The sequence below is a fragment of the Muscardinus avellanarius genome (genome assembly GCF_963383645.1).
Source record: "Muscardinus avellanarius genome assembly, chromosome: 8".
Taxonomy (NCBI): Eukaryota; Metazoa; Chordata; class Mammalia; order Rodentia; family Gliridae; genus Muscardinus; species Muscardinus avellanarius.
The window spans coordinates 98,283,581-98,301,485 of NC_137794.1; the positions used below are offsets into that span (position 1 = coordinate 98,283,581).

General features: G+C 37.9%; 1 protein-coding gene across 1 annotated transcript in view; it reads right to left on the reverse strand.

Moving 5' to 3' along the window:
- SHPRH (SNF2 histone linker PHD RING helicase) overlaps positions 1 to 1,431 on the reverse strand; it is a gene marked incomplete at both ends in the record, with an annotated part of 67,066 nt that extends 65,635 nt beyond the window's left edge. The window contains one exon of the mRNA XM_080700468.1: positions 805 to 1,431. Within this exon, the coding sequence (XP_080556594.1) occupies positions 805 to 1,431 (627 nt within the window). The remainder of the gene's footprint in view (positions 1 to 804) is intronic.
- Between the last annotated feature and the right edge of the window lie 16,474 nt (positions 1,432 to 17,905).

Sequence of the window (17,905 nt, forward strand, 5' to 3'; positions counted from 1 at the left end):
TATGCAGTAGAGAAATCAACGTAAGTGTTCTGGGACAAAGTAAAAAGCTGTGACAGGAGACAAGACCCAAGGACCAATCAAAGGAGGGACCTGTATACCAGATTAGAAATATTTAGTTCTGTAGATAGGAAAGAATTGCATTCATGATGTATAATTTCAGAAACAAAGTCGATGAAAGATCTGAAAAGGTAAGGCAGGAAACAAGAAATGGACTGTTACAGTAAGACAAAGAAATGATAAGGACCCAAAGAGTTATGGAGAATAGAAATGCAAAAGAGCATCAGGAGCATCCCCTGGAAACAGTACAGCACACGTGGGAGGCAAACCAGGACTGCAGGTTTGAGGACAGCCTCGGCAATTTATTGAGGCTCTATGCAACCCGATGAGACCCTGTTTCCAAAAAGGAAATAAAATTGGTCTGAGGTGTAGCTCAGAAGTAGAATGTCTCTGGGTTCAATTCCTAGTCTGTCTGTCTGTCTGTCTGTCTGTCTGTCTGTCTGTCTCTCTCTCTCTCTCTCTCACACACACACACACACACACACACACACACACACACACACACAAATGCAACCTGGTAATGATGAGCTAGAATATATTTTTAATAATTACTAAAGCCCCAAATAAATTATATTCGAAACTTAATAATGAAAGGATTGTGGTTGTTTTTTCAGACCTTCTAAGTTAACTTCAAAATCAACTGCCAAAGTAGGCAAATCAAATAAGTACCATTTTGTACCCCATTAAGATGTCTGACTACAACGCACCAATACAAAATTTTAAAAAGACACCACAGAAATCGAGTACCTTGATAAGGTGACTTCCTTGTGGCCTTTGGTAAAGTTTTATCCTTCTCTTCTTTTGCAGCCACCCCAAATCTTCTAACATTTCACCACTGAAGGATGATTCCACTCGGATACCTCTGTTGGAAACACCGACAGCCTTTTCAGGCCTTTCGTCATGTTGCTCTCTGGTGTCACATTCTGAATGAACACAGATCAGGAACTGACTGCTTGACTCCGAACTCATCAGTGTAAAACTCCTTTCAGAAAAGTTTTCAATTAAACTCTGTTCTGGAAGAAGCTGAAGAGTCAATTCTCCCAGAAGTGCTTTCCAAGAACTATCGCAGTGATAGGGAGAGATCACAATGTTCAACTTTATGGATAAAGAGGGAGGAATTCCGACAGTCTCTTCTTTGTCAGTTGATTTTGACGAGCTCACGGGCTCTGCACACCTTCTCTTATCTCTGGGAGCCTCTTCATCTTGCAGACTGTGGTCCGTCATGATGCACCGAGGAGAGGAGCCGGTGCCTGGGCAGGGCTCCTCATCCGTCAAGGGCTCGTGCCTCCGGTCCTCGTGCATGCTCCAACACAGCTGCCTCTGTTTCTCTTCATCGACCTTCACTGGGGGAGCTCGCTTCCGTCGGCTGCTCATTTTCACGTTGTCTGGTTGGTAAATGTGAGCTCTGAAGACAAATGAAACAGTAGGTACGCCAAGAAAGGATTTTGGCGCGTAAGTACTTCTGATGAGAAATTCAGCATAAACTCACAGTCCCTATACACAACATGAAATCTTCAGCGAGATATAAAAAGCAATAGGTAATTTTTTATTAAGTCAAATACAACTACGGAATGCATTAATCATAATCTTACATTTCAAATAAATTCTAATGATTTTATTAGTCTTTAATGCATAAATTTAGTAAAGACAACTGGCTATATAAAATAAATTCTAAAAATACATTTGATATACAACATTATAGGAAGTAAATTTCTCCAAAAGCATGGATATATTTATTTGAATTGTGTTAGTAATATTTAACCTCATGTCACTGTTACAGATTTCAATTTTTAAAAAAATCCCAAATAGGTAATAAAACTTCATCTGATTTTTACGCATTAGCAAATAAAAAGGATGTAAAGGATAGCTAGAGAAGAAATTAGGTGGTGATAGCAACCAAGTGACATGGGGCAGAAAGAACACAAAAGGAGAAAAAGCAAAAATATAGGGGGGAAAAAAGAGAGCTCAGTCATTTCAAAAGATGAAACAGAACTGAATATAGCCTATAAGAGGTATGCCCCAAACTATGCTTTCCTCAAAACAACAGCCAATTCCAACATGAAATGTAGAACCACTCACAGAGATTAATTTACAAATTCATAACAAGGGTCAGTAACTATCTGAGCCAAGTAGCTGCCATTGAAGGAGTATATAAAGATTAAAATTTGCCTCAAGTGTTAAGAAATATCAATAACTCCATTTTTGAATGATGTTATATGCATGTACAAATGGGCAGCAAAGCAACTGGTCCATATAATTATATGTATGAATAAAATACTAAATAAAATCCAATCAACATTTGCTGAGTCTTAGCTCGAACTCAGCATTGTGTTGGATTTTAGGGAAGGATACAGAATAAGCATAGATCAAGTCACGAGCTCTAATGCATAACAGACTAAAAAAAAATTTCTTTATAATAAACTGAGCAACAGAGGAGCCTGTACTCCTTTACTCCCACTAACTCTCCACCCCTATCTGCTCTCAGGAAAGAATGAGAAATGTGTTTTAAAGAAACAATTTAGGAATATAAAGTCCTGTTTAAAACAAGACAAAACAAAGCCATTTAGGGAATTCTCAGTTGACCAGAAGCTTAGAGAAGTTCCTAAAGCATTATCCATTAGGAGCTAAGTGACTACAAAGCTAAGCGACAGCAGAAATGTACTAGCTCAAAAGAGGACAGCATCAGATACAGACAACTGTGGAATATCCACTCTACCTCTCCTAAAAACAAGGACGCTGTAAGGGGGCACCTATTTTCTGGAGAGAGCAGTGCCTACTCAAGAGACGTCCTTTTGTTACTGACTATGCTGGTGACAAGGGACGCCGAATAAAGAGGGGCCTCATCAATCCTCACGTTCACTGAACACAGCAAGAAGCAAGATGAAATAACTACTTCAGCTCCCATCCTCCCCTTAGCTGCACAAGCAAGGAAAGTTGAGGCAGAAAACAGGAGCTGCCAAGACAAGCTAGCAATGGCCAGACACCTTAGGGATCTCCAAACAGGAGAGAAAGTCAATCATTGAATATAAATTTTCACCTAAGAAACAAACAGATCAATTCAAGTAAGACTTTACAATACATGAAGTCAATACCGTCACAGCCTCGGAAGAGAGAATATTGTTTTCATGAAACAGAAGCAGGAAGTAATAACATTAAAAAATGGCTATAAAAAGATGTTGAGCTACAAACACCACAGAAATCCACAGAATCACCAGAACCTATCTTAAAAACTGAAAGATCTAGAGGAAACCAACAAATTTCTTGACACAAACAACCTACCTAAATTGAACCAAGAAAATATTGAAAATCTAAATAGAACAATAATAAGCAATGAGATTGAAGCAGCAATAAAACACTTCTCAAACAAGAAAAGCTCAATGGATTCCCAGCTGAATTCTGTAAAACCTTTAAAGAACTAAGCCCAATGTTCCTCAAATTATCCTATGAAATAGAAAGAAATGGAATATTCCAAAATTCATTCTACGAAATCACTATAACCTTGACACCAAACCGAATAAAGATACCTCAAGAGAAGAAAATCACAGATCAAAATCCTTGGTGAACATACATGTAAAAATTCTTAATCAAATAGTAGTAATTCACATTCAAAGTCAACTTATGTGTGGAGAAAGAAGGGGGAAGAGTGGTGAGAAGTGGAGGGAAATGCATAAAGAGTTGTGTGCATTTATGTTTTTATGACATTGAATCTCACTATAATATATAATTGCAACACAGTAATAAATTTGTAAAACACTAAAGAAATTAGTAGACAAAATTTACCTCAACATTACAAAGGCAGTATATGATAAACTCAAAGCTAATATCCTACTGAAAGAAGAAAAACTGAGTTTTTAAAATCAGGAACAAGACCGGGATACCCACTATCACCACTCCTGTTCAATAGCACTTGGAATTTTAGCCAGAGCAATAAGGCAGGAGAAAGAAATTAAACAGATACAAATAGAAAAAGACATGAAACTATCTGTTTGCTGATTACATGATCCTATATTTAAAAGATTTACAAGACTCATGAGACAGTTTCTAGAGCTTATAAACAAATTCAGTAAAGTGTCTGGAATAAATCAAACTATTAAAATCAATAACTTTGCTATATATCAACCATGAATCCACAAAGGCCATAGAACAATTCCACTCAAAGTAGACTTAAAAAATCAAACCAAAACAAAAATAAAAACTTCAGCAATAAATCTAATTAAGGAGCCAAATCATTTCTACAATGAAAATTACAGACCTCTAAAGAAAAAAATTAAAGACTTCAGAAGGCATAAATGCCTTCTATGTTCTTGGATAGATGGAATAAGCATTATTAAAATGTCCATGGTATCTAATGTATTGCATAGGTTCAATGCAATTCCTATCAAACTACCAAGGTCATTCTTCACAGAGCTAGAAAAAAAAGTCCTAAAATTCATATGGAAAAATAAAAGATCCACAATAGCCAAAGTAATTCTGAGCAATAAGGAGCACTGGAAGCATTGCAATACCTGATTTCAAATTATGATACAGAGCTATAGTAATAAAAGCAGACACATAAATCAATGGAATAAAAAATACAGAAACAAATCCTCACACTTATACCCAGTTGATTTTTGACATTAAAAAAAAAAGCCAAAAATATGTTGGGGGAAAAAAGACAGCTTTTTCAACAAATGGTGCAGGGAAAACTAGATGTCCCTATGTAGAAGGATGAAATTAGACCCTAATCTCTCACTCTGCCTAGAGTCAACTCAAGATAGATCAAAGACTTAAAAATGAGACCAGAAACACTGCAATTTCTAGAAGAAAACATAGAGCCAACTCTCCAATACATAGACATTGGCATATGTCAAACTTCTTGAACAAGACCTCTAAACCTTTGGAAATACAACTGAAAAGCAAAAAAATGCGTAAGCATCAACTTAAGCTTCTGCACAGCAAACAAAACAAGAGTCTGAAGAGAAAGGCCACAGAATGGGAAAAAAAATCTTTGTCTGCTACTCCTCTGACAGAACACTGATAACTAGAATATATAAAGAAGTTAAGAAGTCAAACAACCCAATAAAAAAAACAGGAAACTTAAGTGAACAGTCACTTCTCAAAAGAAGAAATAAAATGGCCAAAAAATACCTGATGAAAATGTTTGACATCATTAGCAATAAGGGAAATGTAAATAAAAACTACACTAAGATTTTACTTAATGCCAATTAGAAGGGCAATCACCAAGAACACACACAATAATAAATATTGCCAGGGATGTGAGGAAGTAGGAACTCTTATACACTGTTGGTAGAATTGTAAATTAGTATAGCCATTATGGAGATCCGTATAAGTTTTGAGGATCTTTTAGTTCCTCAAAAGACTAGGATTGGAAACACCGTATCATCCAGCTACACCACTACTGGGGATCTTTCCAAAAGACTTAAGTTAGAATACTACAGTGACACACACGTGTTTATAGCAGCACAATTCACCACAGTCAAATTATGGAATCGATCTAGGTATCTGTCAACAGATGAATAAAAAATGTGATATTAATACATACACACACAAAACGGAATTTTCCTCAACCAGAAATAGATGTAACTAGAGAATATTATGCTAAGCGAGGTCAGCCAGTCTCAGAAAGTCAAAGGTTGTATGTTTTCTTTAAGATGTGGAGGCTAGAGAAAAAAGTAGGTAACAAAAAGGACTTCAGATAAGTGGGGAGAGACACACAGAAGAGGAGAAGGGGTTGGGGAGGAAGGTAAAAGGGGGATGAGGAGGCTTGAGGAAGGAACGAGTTCAAATAATTCTCAGTGCATGTATGAAAGTATCATTACCAATCGCACTAATATGCGTGGGGCGGGGTGGGATGCAGAGGGGACACACTAAGTCCTGTGCACTTGTATGCTTGTATCACTTTGAGCCTCATAATATATATAATTACAACGCACCAATACAAATCTTTTTAAAAATCACCAGGCATGAAAAAAGAAAATCAAAACAGTAAAGAACCATAACAAAAAAGGACCCAGAAATGACCCAATGATATAGACACCTTCAGGTACTCTTCAAGAAGGTAGAAAGTAGATGAAAACATGAAGATAAAGAGAAATAGAAAATACACAAGAAACTCAAATAAAATTAATGTAAATGGAAAAATATCTGAAATGAAACACATCTAGTATAAGATTAATGGCAGATTAAACAAGGCATAAAATAGGGAAAGTGGGTTTAAACACAGTGACAACAGCAACTATTGAAAGTGAAGAAGAGGGATTAAAACCAGTAAGCCTCATCAAGAGAATATTGGAAAATGTCAAATGGTCTTACATGCAGGGAATTGGAATCTCAAAAGGGAAGGGGAGAGAAGGAAAAGAAAATATTTGAAAAAATCATGCATGAAAATCTTTCAAAATTGATGAAAGCTAACAACCCCCAAAAAAAAAAAAAAAAACTCAATAAAGCCCAATAAGGGTAAACATCAGGACAATCCAAGCAGCAAGGTATGGTATAAATACATTGTTGAAAAACAACAATCTCTCTCCAGATTAGCCTTATCCCTCTGGTTTAAGAGACTTCTCCCAAACTAAAATTCTAAACCCAGGAGAATATTTCAAAAAGCTTAGATATGAAAAGAGGACAAAGTCTAAAAGGATTACATGTAGACTTACACTATAAGTAATATATTAGACAAAAATCTGGATCTACACAAAGGAATATAAAGCATAAACAAAAGGCTTGTAAGTATAACAGACTTCTTTATTTAAGAGATATCTGACTACTTTTAGTTTTTTCTTAAATATTCTAAGAGTTTTTGAGCAAACATAAAAATAAAGAGAAGCCAGGCGTGGTGGCAGAGGCTTGTAATCCCAGCATTCAGGAGGCAGAGACAGGATTACAGCTCACAGACAGCCTCAGCTGCTACACAGTGAGGCCCTTCACAACTCAGTGAGACCCTGTTTCAAACATAAAAAGGACTTAAAAAATAGGGCTGAGGGTGTAGCTCGGAGGTAGAATGCCCCTGGGTTCCATTCCCAGTACCGCAAAAATAAATAAATAAATAAATAAATAAATAAATAAATAAAATAAAGAGTAGAGTAGTATAATCACAAACCCATACTAAATTTTTGGACTGGAAGACTTAAAATATCAAGATATCAATTTCTCAATATTGATCTATTAGAATTAATCTTATGCAAAACACCAATAACTTTTTTATGTAGAAGCTAAAATATTTGTTCTAAAATTTATATTGAAATGCCCAGAATCCAAAAGAATCACAGAAAAGTTTGGAAAAGAATAAAGTTGAATGAATTATACTAATTTCAAGGCTTATATCAATAATAATCAAAATAAGTATGATAATTGTGTAGAGATACACATATAAATCAATGGAACAAAATAAAGTGTCTGGTAATACACTCACATGTAAGGTCAATTGATTTCTGAAATAAATTCAAAGGTAATAAATGGGGAAAGTGTATTCCTTTCCATAAACGGCTATCCATAAGCAAAATAAAGAACCTTGACCTTTGCCTCATAACAATGAACTCAAAATAACTTCTGACAGAAAATCTAGAGAAGACTAAGTGATATCAGGCCAAAAAAAGAAAGAACGTTTTAAACAGAACACACACACGCACGCACGCACGCACGCACGCTGGCATACACACACACACACACACACACACACACACACACCAAAAAACAAAACAAAACAAAAAACAGAGACTATGTAAGAAAGTTATAAAGTTCATTAAAATATGAACCTTAAAAAAATTATATACTTTGTGTTTAAAAAATTTTTTTTATTGGTGCATTGTATTTTTACATCATAATGAAGCAAAAATCTTTTGTAGACATAAATGCACACATCACCCAGTCAGCTCCCATTCAGTCTCCACCCTACTCCCTCCCCATCCCTCGCTCTCAGGCTTAGCTGTGTGGTTGACTAAGATATGAATAAGCACATTGTGCGCTTTAAAGAGTTTCTTTCTCTCCCCTCCCTTCCCCACAGTTAGGTTGCCTTATTTGCTCTTCTATGGATCTCCTTTTTACCTGGAGTTTCTCCTTATAACGCCTTTCACCTTAGCTTTCACATATTAGGGAAAGCATCCAATTCCTTACTTTTTGCAACTGACTAATCTTGCTTATTTTTCCCTCTGCAACTTAGTGAGACACTGTTTCAAAATTAAAAAATATATATATATATACATATGGCCAAGGGTGTAGCTGGGTAGAATGCCCCTGGATTGAATCCCCAGTACCACACACTTCCTTCAGCACCCCCAAGGAAGTAGTTTCTATTTACCATTGCCTAAAGAAGTCAGATACCCACAAGCTACACATGGATATTTAACTTTAAAAAAATAACATGAAACATTAAGAACTCAGTTCCTCAGACTCACTAACCCTGCTTCAAGTGCTCAGAACCATGTATGACTACTGGTTGACTGTACTAGACAGTGAGAATATATAATATTCACACAATAGCAAGAAGTCCACGCAGTATTGGTCTAAGTCAATCATGAGAAGTCCATTCCCTTAGTCAGTACTTAGTTTATGAATATGCGAGTGATGGTTTATAATCAATTTCTAGCAACAGTTAACTACTTCACAAGCATCTCATCCTGTCCTTTATCTTGGAGAAATAATATTTAGAAAACCCCTGATTTCCTAAGTGTTAAATCTTTGTGCATTTCCCCTTAGAACACATGTTGGAATACTGGAATTCGGTCACTGCTGGAACTTTAGGAAGTGAGGTTATACCACCTTATTATTAAATGCTGCCACAAACGTGTTATTTGACATGCCACCCCCAAACCCAATGTCCCGAGAAAGCAGCTATACTTTTTTCCCCCTCACAGTTCTGTAGGTTACCTAAGGGTAGGTAATGCAGGCTAGTTTTCTAGAGGAATGGCTTGGCTTACTGTAGTTTTTATTTTCCTAGGACAAAAATGCAAACAAAACAAAACAACAACAACAAAAAAAACTATACATACATACATCTCCCAGCAATGTTCTTATAAAATGGCTGAGGTGTAAGAGTACAAATCAAATCAATACAAGTATTTTTCAAAGTGCCTGGTACATCAAAGCCTAGGAGCTAAAACACATCACATCAGTGGACCCGAAATTAAGAGGTGGGGAAATATACACTTCTTTACTGGGTGGAACTGTAGATGGCAACAAGAATATGGGGAAGAGGAAATAGGGCCAGTTACAAAATATATCATCCCAACCAAATTCTGAAAGCTCAAAATGCAACTCTCCACTGAAGCTCACCTCTGTAAAACAATGTTGTCAGATTATGTCAGATTAGATTGTAATTCCAGCTTTTTGGGCAGTTATTAACTACGTGACATTGAAATATATCTTTCTGTGCCAGTTTTTTTTTTTTTAATCTCTAAAACAGGATAGATAGCAAGATGGTTAGAAATAACTGAAGTAAAATAGCATAGTACCGGAAGTTCAGCATGAATTTACATTAAGTGGAACTTGCTATCAGATTCATTCTAAGAATACTGTATATTATGCTTTACAATAATCATACTTCAGTGTGACAGGATGGGGGGGCATAGTTTGGTGCTTCTTAAGTTTAACTGTACATTTAGAAGAGAACTTCTGCTGGGCATGGTGGAGTATACCTATAATCCTGCCTTGGGAGACTAAGAAGGAAGAACACAGGTTCAAGGGCAGCCTCGGCAACTTATGGAGGCCTCAGCAACTTAGTAAGACCCTGCTTCATAGTAAAAATAAAACAGAGCTGGGGCACAGCTCACCCCTGGGTTCAATCTCTAGTGCCACAAAAATAAAAAAAATAAAATGAGAAAGAGAAAGAGAGACACTAACACCACACACACACACACACACACACACACACACACACACACACACATCCCACATGCGCACTAGCTTTAAAAAAAAAAATCCTGGTGCCTATCTGGCACCCCAGTCAATTAAATCAGAATGTGTGGGAGTAGAGCCCAGGCATTATCCCCATAACTTTTTAGACTTCCTAAAACATTTCAGTGTGTTGCCAAATTGGAAAAATCTACTTATAACCAGTTGCCTACTAAAATCCACTCCATTCTTTCCAAAAGATAAAAGATTAATTGGGAATGTGGGACTGGCTGTCCAGCTTAGCGCAGCCCCATAACTAGTTGCATACAATAGATTATGAGAAGAAGTAATATGTATCACATTTCTTACAGTACACTTGTAGATATTATACCAAAACACATTCCTTCAACTATTTATTATGTTCTGTAGTAAGACCCATTGAGTGTCTTTTAAATATCTTCATTAAAAGATACACAGAAATCCTAAACTGCACCAAATCCATGATAAGCTAGGGTTCAGGACATCAAGGGTAACCAGGAGTATACTTCTGCTATATTGCTGTCCAAAGTGTTGCTTTATGCAAAGTCCAATCATTAGAGAGGGCTGAAAAGCTCTTAATGAATTATTAGATTTTTTTCTTTTCTATAATGATAACTCCAGCAAGGTGAAAGTATTCCTTCTGCCTAACTCTAAAACATATGCTAGTTATATAAAAGTAGAAAATGCCCTCACAGAAAGCTTTTTCATCAGGAGACTTTGCTTAAGTCTTTTCTTGCCTCGATTCTTAAAAGTTTTGTTTTAATAATTCTATAAAAGTTCAACTCTTTTAGGCTGGGCAAAGAGGATATATAATAGCATCTTTCAAAAGTGATCTATTTCATTCTTGAATGCCAGCTTATGGGTTAACTACTCCTTCAAAGTTCTAGGAAGTGCAAGTTATCCAGCACAGACACAATTATCCCAATATCGCCCCCCCCCACTCTGCTTCCAGAATGGTTACTGATCACAAACCAACAGCCTTTCTGGTGACAGAACAGATATTATCTATTATTCTAGTCAGGGGAGTTTCATCATTCCCACTATCGCCCACTGGAAAAATTAAAAGTAGCTGTAATCCCTTTAAAAATGTGTTATTTTGCTCAGTGAAAGCCTCAGGTTAATTTAAGAACAAGTAGGAAAACACCACACGTCTAGGGTTTCTATTTTACGTGAATGCCAAGCATTCTGGAAAGGGGGCACCAACTCAATGGCCATTATTTAATAATACTGTATATGTGACAGGGCCCATCAATCATCAGACAAAACCACATCTTCGTTCTGGAACCTAACAGTGCCAGAGGCCAGATGCACAACATGCTCGGGTGGTTTTGAATGCAATGAAATCAATCTAACTTCAGTGGTAACTGAGAACTTTCAGTGTGACTAACTTAGAAGCCTTTGCCTCCCCTTTTCACGCTATACAATCCCATGTACCAAGAAACTAGGCAGGCGGCTGCCCAGTTCCAGCTTCCCGGGAGCAGATCTAAGGCGTATGGTGATACCCACCCAGTTATCTTCCAAAAAGACCCCAAACGGGTTATGGGACTAGTCAGAGCCCGGCTGCCGTCCCTAGTAGGCGCGGCAAGCCAGGCGCCGCGAGGCCAAGGACCTCGACGACCACTCGGGTGTGGATTCTGGTCCACACAGCGCCACACCCCAGGCCCCAAAGCTCCGGGGGAAGCGCAGCATCCTTTCCCAAGGCCTGCACCTTCTCCCGGAGAGCCGCGGCGGTGCAGAGGCCGGCAGGTCCCGGCAGGGAAGGGGTCGGGGACAGCTTGCTGCCGCTCCCTCTCAGCCCCAGAGCTTCCCGGGCTCTGGGACAACCAAGTCTTCCCCCCGTGGGCCCGGGAGGCCAGAGACATCTTCCCTGCGCAACCTATGACCCCTGATCCTCCATCACCCAAGCGCCTACCTAAGCGGGCTTTCCAAGCCTCTCAAGTCTCTGCACCAGTCCTCGAAAGCCCGTGCAGATCCGGGTCAAGCATTCAACATACGCCAAACATCTGCCTGCTGCAGACACGCGCGGGTTGTGCTGGGTGGTGCTGGGCTTCCCGGGGGACCCAGAAACCACCGAGCCCGGCCGCCGGGAGCGCGCTGCAGCGTGGGGTCACGGTGAACGCGCACGTCGGGGCGCCCCGCCCCTTTTATCCCGTCCTGGCTTCAGGAGTCTCTACTGCGCAAGTCCACTCGATTAGAGCCCCGCTGAAAATACCGTTAGAGTCTCGCGATAGCTCTGCCACTAAGGCATTACGGAGTACATGATTGGCTGGAACTCTGAAGGAGGCGGGGCACCGAGAGACAGGGGCAGGGGGGTGGGCGTGGCTTGTGGCTTTAATAGAAAAGGCAGCGAGTTCGCCAATTGTTTTCGGAAATCACGAGTGAGGCTTGAGTTAGGTTTATTTCCGTCAAAGAAACGCTAAGCCTTTCGAGGGAAGTGCAAGGGAATATTTCAAGAGGAGAGGAGAAACGACATGTTGTTATGCTGAAGCTGGCTTTCCACTATCGTAGTCTTTTTTCCTATCCTACCTCTTAACGTTGCTTACACTTATTTAACGTTGGAATAACTGAGAGGCTTCAGGGCCAAGCGTCTGTAAAATAACCTCTAGGAATCATGTACATTCAGTGATTAGTGAGTATGCAGTAAGGATTCAGTCTTCATGCTATGGAGAGTCCTCTGTGTGTGATCGTGGAAGTGCTAAAATACTTTTTTGCCTAATAGCGTCACGACTGTACTTGAAGTAGTCCAGAGTAGCTCCCATATTACTTAGTATAGACCATATCACCGATCTCTAATATAGCTTGAAAGAAGTTATTTACATAAATGACGTCCTGTCAGTTCAGATGGAAATCAGTTGCCTTTTCCAAGATTTCATGAGGCAAATTGGAAAAAGTACTGGGCTGGAACAGTGGGCAGTTAAAGTTTGTTTTCACTGGAAAACTCATCATTTTACCGAATACAAGGCATAAGAGAACCTTTCTTCCAGAAGTGTAATTTGAAACAGTATTTAAGATTATATTGTGCTTCAAAGGTTACCTTTGATAGTTTTATATTGATTCCAGCTACTGAAGCCGTAAATTGAACTCTTAGCTTGGCTGCGTCCGGTTGGTGCCACGCAGAAATATTTAATAGTAAGCATAGTGCCATTATATCTTCATTCCCCTTTGTTGGAGGAATTTATTGGCACAATTATGATAATCTTGTGCAAATATTAAACTATAGGTCCAATTATAAGTTATGTGGAGGTGTAATTTCAATTATAAATATGAAATTTTTAAAAATATACTTTATTGGTGAACTGTAATTACACATCATAATAATGGATAGGGTGATGGGAATATATATACATACAACACTTGGTGTGTTTCTCTCTAGATTCCATCCCCACTCCTTCCACTTCCTCATACACATCATTGAGATTGGTCTTTATAACTTTGTGTATGTACATAGCATTAATTAAACTGTTACAATCCTCTAAGCCCACTGGACCACTCCATTGGAGTGTCTTATTTCTTTATTTGAGGTCTCTTTTGTTACCCAGTATCTCCACATTTATTTAAAGACCCTTTTGTTCCTATTTTTTTTCCCACTAGCCTCCACATATGAGAGAAAATATACAGATTTGCTTTCTGAGACTGGCTAATCTCACTTAGCATAGTATTCTCTAGTTCCATCCTTTCCCCACAAATGACAAAAATGTTGTTGTTCTTTATGGCTGAGTAGAATTCATTACGTGTCTATAGCACAGTGTTTAATCCACTCATCTTTTGTGAATTGTGATGCTATAAACATGCTGTGCAGGTAACACTATATTATTCTGACTTCAGTTTCTTTGGAGAGATCCCCAGAAGTGGTACAGTTGGATTATATGGTGGTTCCAATCTCAGTCTTCTGAGAAACCTCCACACTGATCTCCATAGGGGGCATACTAATTTGCAGTCCCACTACCAGAGTATAAGGGTTCCTATTTTTCCACATTCATGCCAGCATTTGTTATTGTTTGTATTCTTGATGATTGCCATTCTAACTGGAGTAAGATGGAATCTCAGTATAGTTTTAATTTTGCATTTCTCTGCCAATGATGTTGAACACCTTTTTATATATTCATTGGCCATATGTATTTCTTCTTTGGGGAAGTATCTATTCATTTCAATTGTCCGTTTTTATTTTTTAGCATTAAGTTTTCCAGCTCTTTGTATATTCTAGATATTAGTCTTCTATCAGAGGAGTATCTGAAAAAGGTCTTTTCCCACTTAGTAGGCTCTCTCTACTTTTTATAGTTTCCTTGGTAGTACAGAAGCTTTTTTAATTTCATTTCATTTGATTTATTAATTTGCATTTTAATTTCTTGAAGTTTTGGAGTCTTATTGAAGTTTTTATACACTACCATTCAATAGCTACAATTAAAATTCTCTTTTGATATTTTAAATTGTCAATCCTGTTTTTGCTAAATGCCTTAGATACTTTGAAAATACTCTATTGATTAATGTTTTTCAATATTAGAATAACCAGAACTAATTTTAAAAACAGTTCATTTTTGTTCCTTGGCTTTCTGGAAGCTGTGAGACACCTTTTTCACTCCTGACAATATTGAGTCCACATATTAAATGCTACAGATGTAATGACATTACATAAATAAGACTCAGCAGATTAGCAGATCGTTATCAGTGAACCCTTCAGTATTCATACAATTCAACTGCATCGTTGTCATCGTCTTCTTTTTCTTCTTCTTCTTCTTCGTCTTTGTCTGCTTCTGATTCTTCCTTCTTTCTTTCTTTCTTTCTTTCTTTCTTTCTTTCTTTCTTTCTTTCTTTCTTTCTTTCTTTCTTTTTGTAGAACTGGGGATTGAACCCAGGGACATTCTATCCCTGAATTACACCCAGCCCAATATTTTACTCTTTATTTTGAAACAGGGTCTCACTAAGTTGCAGAGGGCCTCACTAAGTAGCTGAGGCTAGCCATGAACCTGCAATCCTCCTGTCTCAGCCTCTCAAGTACTGGGATTACAAGCATGCACCACCATGCCTGGCTGTATCTTCTTGAAACTCTATAGGCAGATGTCATATCTATTGCAGGTTCAGCTACAGACCACTGCAATAAGGAGGGTCACATATATCATATATTTTTATTTCCCAGTGCATAACAAAGTTATATTTACACTCTACTATAATCTATTAACATCGTGTTTAAAAATATAAACAATTTAAGACTATTTTGTTGTTACAATGCTAATAATCATCGGAGCCTTTGGTGCAGTATAATCTTTTTCCTGGTAGAAAACTTGCCTAGATGTTTATGGCTGCTGACTGATTAGGGTGATTGTTGCTGAAGATTGGCGATTTCAGGCAACAATAATGAAATTGGCTGCATCAATTGATGCTTATTTTCATGAAAGAGTTCTCTGTGGCATGCAAGGCTACTGGATGTAATTTTACTCACAGTAGAACTTTTTACAAAATTGGAAACATTCCTTTGAACCCCTGCTGCTGCTTTAAGAACTAAGTGTCTGTAGCAGTCTAAATCCTCTGTTGTCACGTCATTAGTTGGACAGCATCCTCCCCAAGAGTAGATTCCATCTCAGATAACTATGTGATTTAGAGTGAAAAAGACCTGTGACACTTCCCTTCACTTGAACTCTTGGAGGCCATTGTGTGATTACTAATTGGCCTTATTTCAATATTTTTGTGTATGGGTGTGGTGCATAGTGCCCTAAGGCAATGGTTATATTAGCATAAAAGATCACTGATTGCAGATCACAATAGTAGACATAATAATGGTAATGATAACAACAACAGTGGAGGAGTTTGAAATACTGTGAGAATGACCCGGATTGAAGTGGGCACTTGGTACTGGAAGAATGGTACCAATAGACTGGCTTCATATCTTTAATTAGTTAATTAATTTTTTGCAGCACTGAGATGGAACCCAGGGGCATTCTACCTTTGAGCTACACCACCAGCCCTATATTTTGTGTTCTTTATTTTCTGAAACAGGATCTCACTGAGTTGCAAAGGGCCTCACTAAGTAGCTGAGGCTGTCCAGGAACCGTGATCCTCCTAGCTCAGTCTTCCAAATGCTGGGATTACAAGTGTGCACCACCACACCTGACTTCATATCTTTAATTTATTTTAAAAAATGCTGTATCTAAGTGAAAATCAAAATGACACTGAGATTCCATTTAATTCCAGCTAGAATGGTAATCATCAAGAATATAAACAATAATGAGTGCTGGTGAGGATATAGGGAAATAGGAACCCTTATACACTCACTGCTGGTGGCATTGCAAATTAGTGCAGCTGCTATGGAGATCAGCGTGGAGGTTTCTCAGAAGATTGATAATGGAGCCAACATATGACTCAGCTGTATCACTCCTGGGTATCTTCATAAAAGAATCGAAGTCAGTATATTATCCACATCCAGGTTTATAGCAGCACAATTCACAGTAGCCAAACTATGGGGCCAGCCTAGGTGTCCAAAAACAGGTAAATGGATAAAGAAATGTGATTTATACACATAATGGAATTTTACTCAGTAAAAAGAGAACAAAAATTATATGTCACTTGCAGGAAAAATAGATGGAATCAGAGAATTTTATGCTAAGTGAGATTAATCGGTCTCAGAAAGTGAAGGGCTGTATGTTTTATCTCATATGCAGAAGGTAGAAATAGGGAAACAAAAGGACTTCAGAAAAATGAGGGGAGATACCAGTGGAATAGTGGGAAGGGATTTGGGGAACGAGGTGGGGAGAAGATAGGGAGGCTTGATAAGAGTTCAAATAATGCTACTTACAAATATGAGCTTATCAATACAAACTTTAATGATATGTATAGGGAAGAAGAGGGAGGTGGGTGGGAACCAGGAGGAAATACACCAAGTGCTGTGTGACCTATGTTTCTACCACTCTGAACTTTATTATGAGGTATAATTACAACGCACCAATAGAAATAGATTAAAAAATTGTCTGTGAAGCATGGATAAAACCAATTGCAACAAAATGGGGTCCTGCTGTAATGTGAGGGGGAACAGACCAGTAGTTTCTCTCTGTGGTCTCATTAGCAAAGCTATTCAGGTCCATTCCCTTTAGAAGAGAGCAGTTTGTTTAAGTTTGGTTTTTGTTATCACTCTAACTCAGGATATCTATTTTACAAATGAACGCATAGTTTGGCAGTTGTGAATTGTACAGTAGAAACATTGATAGGCATGCATCACTCTGGTAGTTTGGTTTCTATTCTTTTAGTTAGATACTCAGGAGTGGTACAGCTGGATCATACAGCAGGTTTATTCCCATTCTTCTGAGGATCCTCCACAGTGTTTTCCAAAGTGGTCACACTAATTTTCAAACCCATCAACAATGTATCAGAGTTCCTACTTCTCCACATCCTTGCCAGCATTTCTCTTATTGTTTGTGTTTTTAGTGGTTGCCCTTCTAATTGGGGTTAGATAAAATCTCAGGGTAATTTTGATTTGCATCTCTCTGATTGTTAATGATGTTTAACTTTTTGTTCATATATTTTTGGTCATTTGTATTTCTTTTGTGACATGTCTGTTTAGTTTACTTGATCAATTTTTGGTTGATTTTTATTTTATTTTATTTTTGGTGGTGAGTTTCTGAGTTCACTGTATATTTTAGATATTAGTCCTTCTCCCTGTCAGCTCTCTCTTAATGTTCTTGATAGTTTTCTTTGTTTTACAGAAGCGCTTCAGTTTAATGCAATCCTGCATATTAATCCTCATTTTAATTTCTTGTGCCTGTGGGGCACTTCGTTTGTGCAACTTCCTTTGCTGAGGAAATTATTACCTGTGCATATGGAACCAGCCCATATGTGCATCAACAAATGAATGGATTACAAAAATATGATATATATATATATATATATATATATATATATACACACACACACACACACACACAGTGGAATTCTACTCAGCCATAAAGAAGAACAAAATTATGTAGTTTGTGGAGAAATGGATGGAACTGGAGTACAT